This window comes from Labeo rohita, chromosome 2 (assembly GCF_022985175.1).
Source record: "Labeo rohita strain BAU-BD-2019 chromosome 2, IGBB_LRoh.1.0, whole genome shotgun sequence".
NCBI lineage: Eukaryota > Metazoa > Chordata > Actinopteri > Cypriniformes > Cyprinidae > Labeo > Labeo rohita.
In genome coordinates, this window is record NC_066870.1 from 13,767,395 (window position 1) to 13,780,843 (window position 13,449).

The 13,449-nt window shown below is 37.4% G+C and overlaps 1 protein-coding gene across 1 annotated transcript in view; it reads left to right on the plus strand.

The window, feature by feature from the left end:
* col11a1b (collagen, type XI, alpha 1b) overlaps positions 1–13,449 on the plus strand; it is a 91,474-nt gene that overhangs the window by 13,419 nt on the left and 64,606 nt on the right. Inside the window, 3 exon segments of the mRNA XM_051133839.1 lie at positions 7,290–7,415; positions 11,498–11,596; positions 12,252–12,335. Of these exon segments, the coding sequence (XP_050989796.1) occupies positions 7,290–7,415; positions 11,498–11,596; positions 12,252–12,335 (309 nt within the window).

Sequence of the window (13,449 nt, forward strand, 5' to 3'; positions counted from 1 at the left end):
CTGTCTGCCAGGATAAAACAAAGCATCTTCCCACATTTTGCCACAGAGACTGTCTTTATTTCATGAAAATGTGAAATAAGATCTGGGGTGCATTAGATGATCCACATTTTCTGCATTTGACAGTTAGTTGCTGTTTGTGCACTTTGCAAACAATCTGCATTTTCCATGGTATTGTTCCAGTCTGTATTTTCCTCTGAGTCTTTCCAAAAGTCTTTGCTGAATATCTAGGTTAAACTGTCAGGAGGGATAACTACTGACTTCAGGCCTTGAAATATGGCTGCCTGTTCTTTGTGACTTTCACTAGAACAGGGCTATCTAATCCCACTCCTGGAGGGCTAACGTCACCGTTGGAGTTTAACTCCAGCCAGCTGCAACACACTTCACTGAAAGTTTGTTGTAGTGAGTCCGAAGTCCTTGGGTCCATCTTCATCAGCTCCCTCGCTCTTGCGTTAGTGATTCAGTACATCGTGTACACAAATCTGGGCACTGGTAAGGATTCTGGCTCACTACACATTGGAACAGTGATTACTCAATTTCTGACGACATAACTAGAACATTACTGTTATTGATCAACATATAAATTCATTATAATTGTTAAATAGATGTGTTCACTATTGGTCTAGCTGAGTGTGTTCATGAAATCTAATTTATTATGATATCTAATTAAAAAAAAAAAAAAAAAACCGGGTGGCACAGATAGCCTCGTGGGCAGCATTGTAGGCGCTAGGGGTGTAACGATACATGTATTCGTACCGAACCAGGATGCCCGTCACTGGTTCGGTGCATGAGGCCTTACAACGAATACAGGCAATTTACCCTCAATCCAGAAGGGGGTGCCCGCAGTTCCATATTTGCCATGCATCCAAATGCTAAACTATTATTTATTATGTAAATTATAGACTTTGTACTTCAGTTGCCTTCTAACTGTGACACAGTACTGCAGATTTTATAGCCTATATATGACATTAATTTTAAATAATAATATTTAGTATTTTCACATGTAGGTGGAAAAAATGTAATTTGTACTACTGTCTGTTTAAAATAAATGAAAAGAAACCTAGCATAGTAGATTTGATTTTTTTTCTGTTGTACTGAAATCGTATCGAACCATGACCCCCGAACCGAGGTACGTACTGAACCGTGACATCTGTCTACCGTTACATCCCTAGTAGGCGCATTCGCACTTCGGGTGTCCCAAGTTCGAATCCTGCCTCAAGGACCTTTCCCAATCATGTTCTTCTCTCTTCCACTCACTTCCTATCAGATCTCCACTGTCCAGTCAAGAAAAATGCAGAAACGTTTGTCTTTTCAAATCTTCTATTATGTTTTATTCATTAAGTTGGTTTGTGCATTTTCTGTTTCGCGCTTCAGAAATGTGATGGTAAGGGAGCATAGTAAGCATTGATGCTCCCTGGTTTTTGTGATGGATTGTGGAAATTTTCAAGGAGCGAATGTTCCACTGCACTGGAAGGATTTTGCAATTGGCCGCCTCCCTGATCAGTGCCAGGACTATTAAACTAGGGAGCTGATTAAGATGCAACCCTTGATGAGCTGGTTCAGTTATGTTTGTTTAATTTGGGTTGGAGCTAAATTCTACAGGACAGTGGGCCTTCAGGGACAGGTTTGGACAACGCTGAACAAGACCTCATGTCTCACATTGTTAAATACGAGAACACATTATGTGTGAATGAATCCTAAGTGTATATTTTAGGTGTTGTAACTAGTCACCCAGTTCATTTAAACCGGAGGTTGTCAACAGGTTTTGGTCCGTGACACGTTTTATGTGACCCTAGCATGTAAAAAATGTTAAGCTAGAGGTTTTCATAGACTGCATATTAAATTCTTGAGAGTAAGTATTTGGTATTTAACTGTTTAATCAGTTTCATTATTGTCAACTGCTGCTATTTTCTGAACCGCTTGAGTGACCAGTGGTGATGAGTTTTTTAAATTAAATATAGCTTAACTTTGAAAAGCACATTCAGTGACACTTCTGCAGATTCACCTTTTGAAATTGGCCAGTTAGAGGTTGATTAAGCAGGGACATACTTATACTTTGACAAAAAAAGCAAGTTTTACGGTACATTTGCATAGTTCACTCAACCTCACCTGTTAAGTAAGTATTAAAATAGAATGGTGTAGTTACTTTTTTTAAAAACTAAAAATGATCTACTTTTCATTGTCAATTTGCATTTGATTTTAATGTTCACTCTCCTAGTCTCTTGCCTATTGTAACAGAAAGGTCAAATGGCAGGTCGTAGTGACTGACAGGAATACCTGGCATTCCTCGAGACATAATTACAGAGTGCTGACAGTGGTAATCATAAGCAATGATTTAACCTTTGGTCTGGTTCAGTCTCAGTGCACACGTAATGATCCAAACTTTCTTCTCTGGGCTTGACCTCTGACATGTAAATTGCACAGTCCTCAGCAGAATAGGGCATTAACACTTCATCTGGTAAGGGTGATGATAAGAATGGGTGGATGTCATGGGTTGAACTCATTTTACAATTGTTCCATTACGTTTTGTCATGCAGTTACTAAAAGACACATCTAGGCCTTGTTCTTTAAGCACACTTTTTGTATATTTTATCAGCTTTACTTGAAACTGTTTTCTATGTGCATGTTATTTCTCTTATCCTGAACGATTCATCCATCTACTCGCGATACAGTTGCAATTTCTGATTTAAAGCTTAGTTAATGAGGCCAAAAGTAGAATAATAATACATGAATTGATGAATGAAGTTGCTGCTAAATAGATTAGAGTTTTCTTTTTTCCACTAAATATCCTCAATTTCCTCTAGCACCTTTAAAGCTGAGGTACTTTTAATTTCGCTCTACTGTAAACATTAGTGGCTCAGATGTGAATGCATTACATCTGTCGAAATCCAAACATTGCAGACTTCAGTTTAGATCTTTAAGATCCGTTTGTACAAGCTAGTCCAGTTTTTAGTTCAGTTAGGCCAAGAGTCTTGTATTATACAGCAAATATGCTGGTCATTACGTTGAAGTGATCTGAACGGTCTTATATAAAATTTCTACTTGGCCTGCGGCACATTCGAGAATATTATTATTACCGCAGCAGCATGGACGAACGCTACAGGTTGCTGTCGTAATTAAAGGAAGAGTGTGAAGCAGATGAAGCTTTTGAGAATGTGCTGGTTAAGAGTGTAGTTTTAGATTAGATAGATAGTTTTGTTTTGTCCTGTCTGTGCTGTAGCGACAACAATGTCTCGTAAGCAATGCAGGTGTTTTGTAGTTGGATGTAAAAGTGAACATAAGAGTCTTAATTTTCTCCCGACATCAGGGCAACTGAAGACGCAGTAGATTAGTTTTGTTTTTGATGGTAACACCACCAAAACGGAAAGGAGGGGTGGAGTGAGCAGTAGCTCATTATCATTTAAAGGGACATGCACTCAAAATGGGTCGCTGTGAACAGAGCTGTTTATGAATGTTCATGAAGACCCCAAAAACTCATACCAGCTTGTGGAAAATGGGCACCCGATGTCTCCTTTAAAAAATGTTAGGAATAACTTGGTATTAACAGTAAATACTGGTAATTTTTCAAATCTGTAGCCTGGACTGTATTTAACTCCTGCCAATTTGAATGTTCTTTCTACTCTAAGCCTGAACGACTTTTGTAACTAAAACAGAGATTCTAAGTGGACTAGTGACGCACATGAAGAAAATCAAGCCATGAACAAGTAGCTGGTGGGGATTTTGATACCGATCTCTTGTTGGAAGTTTTTGGCCTCTTTCTAATATTCAATATCCAGAATCTGAAATTAGCTCACTGTGCTGTACAAGGACTTTTTCTCTTTGAAAAGAATGTGTCTGTTATGAATTAATAAAGTACTCAGCAGACGTTGTAAGACAGGGCAATCCCAATGGATGCTGAAGTATTCAAAGTAGATTTATAACTCCCTGTTTCCGTCAGTGTTTTGTCCAGAGCCATGCTAGTGTATTATCTATGTTCTCAATAGTAAAGAAGAAAATGTGCCAGATGCTTAGAAAAACAACTCCCGTTCAATGATGGAGAGTGATTGGATGGGACTCAGACTAGGAGTAAGCTGAAAAGGGAGATGTGTTTGACCAGAGATAGATGTTAGTAGTGGGCCAACACATTTTTGAATTCATGTTAAACTAGATCAGGTGTGTGTGAATGGTTTGTCTGTCTGTTCACTGTCTGTTCAGTGTGTTTCAAGGGTTTGTGTTGTTTTAGGACCATTTATATAGTATTATAGTATTTGTTACTATTTTGAATTATCTTTTATTTTATATATATATATATATATACATATAGATCAGCTGTCATTTAATTTTAATTTGTGTGCTTTTATTATTATTATTATTATATTTCTATTTAGCTTGGATTTTTTTTTTAATCTATTTTAGTACTTCAGCTCAAGCTTATTTCAGTTTTCTGCCCAGACAATATTTGTCATTTTGAAAAATATAAATTACAAAATGTTTTTACAAAAAAAAAAATTAAAAATAGTTATTGCAGTAAACGTATTTATCTGTTTTAACATTCAACATTATGTAATATTACAATTTCAGTGTCTATAGAGTCAGAAATCATGTTATAATTTCTAGCTGTTTATCGCTGACAGACCTATTGTTTTAATAGAAATTTAAATTGTTTTAGTACAATCATAATATAATCATTATTTAGTTAATACAGGTGTCAGGGTCGTGTGCGGGAAGGAGTCGCAGGGACGAGGAAATCATACAAACGTCCTTTAATAGAATAATCCAGGAACAGGAACAAACAAGAACAGCAGGGAAAAATAACACGCCAACACAATGATAACCAACATTAAGAACAGACCATAACCAAGGCACAGAACCAAACTTATATAGGACAACTAATTAGACAGAGACAGGTGAAAGTGATCAACCAATGACGACATAACAAGAAACGGAACAGGAAAGACCAAATAAGGACACAGGAGGGCAAAACCAACAAAACAGTCCACAGCGGTGTGACAATAGGAAGCAGCATGTTTATTTAATATTGCTGTTAGTATTTTTCTCACACAATATAAATGGATATTTATACTGTCTTTATATTTTAGGAAGTGGGTCCCTCATAGTCATGATATCTGTGAGTCAAAAAGGGTGAAAAAATAAGGCGAGATATAAGGCGAGACCAGGCCAAGGCAAAATTTGCTGATTTTTACGTTTTCTGTGCTGATTTTATGGGAAAATATGTGGAATTCTGACTTTTAATATGTGATTTCTGCCACAGCTTTGGAGAAAAACACCTTTTCTTACCTACATTAATCATGCAATTTTTAAATGTAGAGTACCAGTTAAAATGCATTTGGCTCTTAAGCGTGCCCATTCCTAATGGTAAGATGTTTGTTGTATAGAGGGATAGAGCTCTCCAGTGTGTACAAGGATTTATTGGTCATGCTTGCAGGAAGCATCATTTTGGTACCATAAAATGTCTTCCAGCGCCTTAAGCTCCTACAGATGTAGACCCTGTAATTTAATGTCGTCTGCATGTTAGCATTCTCCTCCCCAGGCCACCCCGCTTGACTCGACTTTACACGCCAATCAAATCATAGAAATCTCTGTTTATTTACCCCTGCCGCCTGTGACTTTATTTACATATTTACAATGCATTATATCAGGCTTTGGGACAGGGGGGTCCGAGTGTGCATGGGTCAGCTGAGGTATTCTGCGGTTTCTCCAGCAGTAGTTTACATTCTCTGCAGAGTCAAACAGTTCCCGCTTGAAGAATTCCTCGGGTAAGGCTTGTGCACAGAGCTGTTTGGCCTTTGTGTCGAGGTGGGAGAAGGGATCTTATTTCTTTTCCTGAAATTTTCATAAAAAACAGACGGCCTCAGATATTTCACATCAGCACGGGTGCTGGTTATGTTTCTTGCCATTCCTCAGTTGTTAACGTAGGACTGTTCTGTGAAATGTGACTCACTGTGGAGCACAATAGCGCTTTTTGAATGGGACACAGATTAGTGGTCGTTTCAACGTGTGCTCACACAGTGATGAACCGGGTGCTTTCGTTCTTCCTTGTTTTTTCAGCTGAGCAGCACGTCTGCCTTCTTCCTGTCTGTGAGCAAATTTCGAGAGGCTGGGAAAGAAGCTCACGACAGAAAGAGGGGCTAATGCTCAATGCCCCACAGCTTCTTTCAATGTTATCTCCCGTATTGTTCTCTGTGACACACAGACACATGCTTATTTGATTTAGTGCAATATCAAAAGATGGATTCTGCAGCGTGCAGCTGTTCATTGTTATGTGCCAGATTAGGACTCAAGGTTCTGTCTGTCTGTCTGTCTGTCCGTCTGTCCGTCCTTTTGTCCATCTGTCTGCCCGTCATCTGTCTTTCTATCTGTCTGTCTCTCTGTCTGTCCATCCTTTTGTCCATCTGTCCGCCCGTCATTTATCTGTCTGTCTGTCCATCTGTCCGCCATCTGTCTGTCTGTCTGTCTGTCCATCCTTTTGTCCATCTATCCGCCCGTCATTTATCTGTCTGTCTGTCCATCTGTCCGCCATCTGTCTGTCTGTCTGTCTGTCCATCCTTTTGTCCATCTGTCCGCCCGTCATTTATCTGTCTGTCTGTCCATCTGATTGTCCATCTGTCCACCATCTGTCTGTATGTCTGTCCATCTGTTTGTCCGTCATTTGTCAGCCTGCCTGTCTGTCTGTCTGTCCATCCATTTGTCCGTCCGTCTGTCCGTCATCTCTCTGTCTATCTGTCTGTCTGCCTATCTGTCCATCTCTCTATATATCTATCTATCTATCCGTCCGTACATCCATCTTCTGTCTGTCTGTCTGTCTGTCTGTCTACCTGTCTATCTGTCTCTCTGTCTGTCCATCTGTCCATCATCTATCTGTCAGTTACCTATTTGTCTGTCTGTCATCTCTATCTATCTGTCCATCTGTCTGTCTGTCCATCCATCATCTGTCTGTTTGTTTACCTATCTAGCTGTCTCTCATCTGTCTGTCATCTCTGTCTATGTATCCATCCATCTGTCTGTCTGTCCGTCTGCCCGTCCATCCATTATCTTTGTGTCTGTTTGTTTACCTATCTAGCTGTCTCTCATCTGTCATCTATCTATCTATCTATCTATCTATCTATCTATCTATCTATCTATCTATCTATCTATCTATCTATCTATCTATGTTTATTTGCCTGTCTGTCTCTCTGTCTGTCTGTCTGTCTGTGTGTCTGTCTAGACCTATCTATCAATCTTAAAATGACATATATAATTTTTATATATATATCCAAAATATTTCTGATAAATGTCTCTGTGTTGTCATTTAGGGAGACATCCAGCAGCTTCTTTTGGTGGCAGACCCTCGTGCAGCCTACGACTACTGTGAACACTACAGCCCTGACTGTGAAACCCCCCATCAGGAGACACCACAGGCTCAGGAACCCGAGGAAGAGGTCAGTACAAGCCTGGATATGACCCAGACAAGTGTGTTGTGTGTTTGTGTGTGTGTGATGATGTATTAATGGATTATATACGGTCTACACCCACAGCTTCAGTCTGGGGCTTTTTTTGGCCTGGATCCAACAACATAAGCATCTGACTTATCCATCAGTATTTAGTAGGGATATGCACAAGTAATCGCCTAGTTGGGTTTTTGTTCTGCAACAACTAGTCAACTTGTAAAAACACTGTTTGAACTTTTTACATTGATTTCCCTTTTGCCTCTCATATCTGGGAATACTAGAAGTATATACTTTTCCATTGAATGTCTCATTTAAATATCAATGTTACAATTAAATGCATTAGGTGGCGCTGTGGATACTTGATAGCAAGGTGAGGGAAGGTCATAGGATATGCTTTCAAGCACAGCCAGTTTTGGCAATACTTTTTTATTGGAATATTTGGTGGATCGGTCATACTTGGAAGCATTCTGCACCTCACTTATGAGACTGAGATTTTTATCGCAGAAGAAAAAAAAAAGTAATACACTGCAGCTAAAATGTTTTTTTTTTTTTCAGCTACATTTTTTTTCCAAATATTCATATTTATTTATTTATACATATATACATATATAAATATATATACATACATATTTATATATATATATATATATATATATATATATATATACATGTACATATTTTTAATTATTTATGTATTATTATTATTTTGAAAGTTTATGAGCTGAAATTGTCTTATTTTGAACTGATTAATGGTGATATAATATCAAACCAAATTTATATTATTGTATTTTTCATACCAATGTTAATATTCCTATTTTTTTAAGTGTTAATCAACTAAAATAGTTAAATGTCCACCCCTATTATTTAGTCTGTTGTTGTGGTACAGAACGTTTTATTAGAGCTCCAGGTCTGTACAAACTGTCCTAATGGAATCTATTGTGAATCACAAGTGTGATCTACAGGGATTAAATTCTTCTCCTAATCCCAAATTGAAACAGTGCGGTTTGTCTGGTTTTCGATATTAAGCATTTTTTCAGTGTCTCAATGTTTTCCAACAATATTTCATAGAATAACCAATGAGCTCACGGTGGAAACTATTTTTCCCCCTGCCACAGAGTCTGAGCCCACTTTTGAGTGGCGTGGAAATATATTTTTCTTTAATGACTCCTGCATGCTTGCTGGGAAAGCCTAGTCTCTCCCTCCACCGCTAGCTGTGGAATACCTGGAAAAGTGAAGTTATGTCTCTCAGCTGTTAAAAAACTCCTGATTGTAACATGATGATAAATCACTGTAACTGCTGCTTGGGGTATTGAGAACTACACCACAACAGGAGATGGAAAATGTAGCTTCACGGATCGTGAAAGACGCCAGAGCAAAACCAGTGGACAAATCAGCAAATTAATACAGAGTGATAAAAGCAAATTACATAACTATATAGTCAACTTTTTAAAAACAGATGATATATAGCGTTATAATCGGTGTTAACTTACTAGTGCTATAACTCAAACTAGCATCAGCAACCTAACATCTATATTTATTAGGAAGAGCAGCGAACTTTGGACGCTGGCCCGTTCTTTTCCCCTGCAAGGAGCTCCCCTGCGCCGTACCAAATGCTTTAAGACACGTGTGGGAAACGGGGACGCGTTTTTAATGGCCCAGGACAATATTTATGCCTTTCATCCAGCTCGCTGGCTACAGCCGTGGCAGGCTCCAACCCTGGCAAGACCCTTTAATGCCGTAAACCGACTCGCAGCTGGATATTTCTTCCTTTTCGCTTCTCTTCTGCAGCCAGTGGAATGCAGCCAGTCCACAAGGCCTCAGTTCTTTTTCTTTTTTTTATCTCTGTTATTTTTATTAGCTCAGCTGATGCATTGGGACTTAAATTCATCCCTTTCTGATGGACAAAGGCACATCACAGAATGCCTGTTAAATTAATCTGCTGTACCACACCTTATGCTCGTATACGTTGTTACAATTAGAGACGAAAACATGAGAGAATTTGAAGCGTATGTTTATGATTGCTTGTTTATAAAAGTCATTTAATTATTGGGAAGGATTTAACAATAGGGCTTTGTTGAATTGTTAAATTGACTGCCATTTAAGTGCTTAACAACTTTTTAAAATGGTTTGTGTGCAAGTGGCTTGCGAGTGTTACATTTAATGAATACGCTTTATAAGAAGCAGAATTATCTAATAAATTAAATATGAATTGCAAAACCTTATGTGAATGTACCATGTGCTCTGTTTACATTTACGCAACAAAAAGAAATGTTAAAAATCAGCACAGGTCTTTCACATGAATTGCTGAGTTCATTTTCTTTGTTTTTTATGTTTTATAAAGGTTGAATTTTCTTCATTTTGTGAGTATTTTTTAATAGTGACATGAATACTTTGTACTGTTTACTTATGTCTCTTTTTAGTAACTACATGGTACTGTTACTTATTTGCTTATTTTGGGCACAGTGTTAAGAAAAAAAAAAGATTACATGTTTAATCCTAGAGTTAAACAGCTTTTTACCGCTTCTGAATAAATTCAGCATATCTCTGGGTCTGGTGGTAGCACTTTTAGCATAGCTTAGCATAGATCATTAAATCCGATGAGACCGTTAGCATCTTGCTCAAAAATGACCGGAGTTTAGATGTTTTTCCTATTTAAAACTTGACTCTTCTGTAGATACACCGTGTACTACGACCAACAGAAAATGAAAAGTTGCGATTTTCTAGGCCGATATGGCTAGGAACTATACTCTCATTCCAGAGTAATAATCAAGGAACTTTGCAGCCGTACCATTGGTGCAGCAGGCGCAATGATATTACGCAGCGTCTGAAAATAGTCTCCCTGTGCAAGCAGGTGTTAGCCTATTTTCAGGCGCTGCGTAATATCATATCCCGTGGTATGACAGCAAAGTTCCTTGATTATTACGCCGGAATGAGAGTACAGTTCCTAGCCATATCGGCCTAGAAAATTGCAACTTTTAATTTTCCGTCGGTCTTAGTACACAGTGTAACTACAGAAAAGTCAAGTTTTAAATAGGTAAATTATCGAAACTCTTTGGTCATTTTTGAGCGAGATGCTAACGGTCTAATCTGATTCAATGATCAATGCTAAGCTATGCTAAAAATGCTACCGCCAGACCCAGAGATCAGCTGGAAGGATAAACTCAACTGTTTAACTCTAGGGGAGTTGGAAAATGAGCCTATTTTCACGATAGAGAACTTCATCAGTGGACCTTATTCATGAAACATGATTTGTATTCCAATTATTGAACTGAATGTGATTGTATATATATGAATGGGTTTACAGAGAAATTCATGCTGCTCTTGTTTCATGAATAAGGCCCAGTTGGGCTCAGAGTATTTAAAGCATTACATTTAGTGCTTTTGTACCATAAAATGCTTTGAATGAAAAAGAAAAGTCTCTTAAATGATACAGTAGTTAGATAAAGAACTTACTCTTTAAAATGTCGTGTGAAACACCAAATCCTTTTGACATTACTGATTTGATGGTCTACATGAATGGGAAGGTCAAAGAAATTATTGTTCTCAAACATTTGTTCTGCAAAAGGGTTTTGTAGTTCACTGATTACTCATCATGTCATCCACATACATAAGTGGATTTTGCATGATTTAATTTCTTAAGTTTGTATTTTGTGTGATATGCCAATAATGTATCCTGCAGTGCTAGATGCACAGTGCTTTAGTACACAGTGACCCCAAAAAGTCTTCGAACACTTATATATGTATGAACATTGTTGCATTATTTCACAAAATGTCAAAAAAAAGAGAAGAGACGTACAAACATTTTTCAAGCAAAAAAAGAGAAGTTTGTCAGGTTTAAAATGACTAAACAGTAGATATATTGTTCAAAACTATGTCTACTAAAAATAAAAGATAAATAGATACAGTTGGTTTGATATTTTATTTATTAAGTTTTTTTTTTTTTTTTCTATTAATACATTTGATATCTGATATGCAAAAAGTGTTTAAATGTGTTTTGAAGATTCTATACTGTATATAAAGGCTTTGAGTTCAAGTCGTCCTTTCTAACATGCATCCATCTCTCTCTCTCTCAGTACAATACTGAATACACAGATTACAATGAGTTCTATGACTACACAGAAGAAGTGACTGCCACTGAAAATCCCACTGGCAACGTCGGTACTGAGACCAAGGTAAACATTCTTGCTCATCTGTTTGGTCCAGGTGCATGTCAGTCACTGTGGGATTTTCTTCAGCCCGCCCACTTCCACACTGTGTGGTCTCTGATTTATTACCTTGACTCTCACGCTCCACTGTTCTGTTGCTCTCAGTCACTTTGCATTTCTCTCTCCTCATATGCCATCACTTTCACTGAAATACAGGGTCCAAATGCAACTTTTTGCAGATTTTGAGAAAATTTATTGACCATGAAAATGTATTTCATATTGTGTTTATCAAGAAATAATCCCGCTGTCATAGAGAGACAAAATAAATGTAGCTATTTTTCTTTCCTTGGCATATTAGTGCAAATCAGTGTGTCCTATATCATATTTTTGATGATAGATGTTACACAGATTTTTTGTTTTGTTTTGTTTTTGTTTTTTTTTCAATTTGTAGACAGTTTGATTTCTTTCAGAGTGATTTTAGAAATCTGTTATGTTGAAGTTTGTAATAAAGTTACCAGCCAGCTATTATTTACTTGCCAAATCCTACTTTTCCTGCTCGTGTTTCAAATTTGGATATAAACGGCTAAGAATAAGCAGTTAACGTTCACATATCAAGATTAGATGCATACATTTTTTCTTCATTCTGAGTGATTTGAATCTCTTGTGTGACGTTTACTCGTAGCCCAGCACTGTCGACACTGGAGACTACTATGTTGAGCAGGACTATGGCACTGAAGCCCCTTCTGTTTCCATTTCAGCCAATGAGGTAAAGATCTGCCTGCATCTAGTTTCCTTTTAAGTAGGTTTCTATTCAAATGGCTGCTTTTGGTAAAGCTGATAAATAAAATCAGTTTTGACTTTAGAAAAGTATTATTTTGCACCTTATATTCTGATAAATGTAAATAATTGCTGTATTTTAGATCATGTTTATTACTAAGCAAGGAGAGAAAAGTAGTAAATCATCTACATTTGAGGTGGCAACTCTACTTGAGGTGGTTTTTCTTTACTCGGTTGTACCTCAGTCTGATTTTTATGGGTAAAAGTCAAATAAACACCACTATTCCATTTAACGGTTTACGTTCAGCTGAAAGCAATGAAATCATTGCATTTTCCTTATTTATGTTATTGCAAAAGTTGATGATTCTGTCACAGTCTGTTCTAAGACATTGCACGAATGAAGTCTGAATGAGGACCATCCAGCTTTAACTGGAACAGCATGTCTTGCATTTAGCGATGGCCAAACGTCTGCTTCAAATGATACACCTACATGGGCTGACACTGCCTTCTAAAGCACTCCTAGTATACAATATAAAGGCTGGGATTAACTGGAGAAATGTTAAGTACTTTTGTTCACTGCATAAATTCCCCCGGGGTGTGGAAAGCTGTCAGACTTAAAGTCAAAACAGTTTTCCAGTTAAAAAAAAAGAAAAAGGAAAAAAAAATAAAAAAAATAAAAAAAAAACTGGAACGCACAAGATGTACAGGGTGAGATGAGACAGCAGTGCAGCATTATTACATGGAAGGTTGTTGTGCTTTGTCATTATTATTAACCAAAATGTTTCTGATTTTTGGAAAATCATTTTATGATAAGCTTTAGCTTCTATTCACTGCAATGGTAAAAATATTGAATATTATTAGTTGTTTGTCACATGTATATATATAAAAAAACATCTATTTTGTGGAAAACACAATGATCAAAATTAGAGAACAGTAACCACTGTAGCACAAAAGAACATTGCAGCTAAAATTTTGGAGGATTATAGCTGTCAGAAAATAGTAGAAAGTGTAGAGTGTGCTGGTGTGATCTTGGTCCATTCTTCTTCCACTCTCTGTAGTGGGTTTCTTAGCCATAACTTTGCCACCAAGAATTTTCCAGAGAT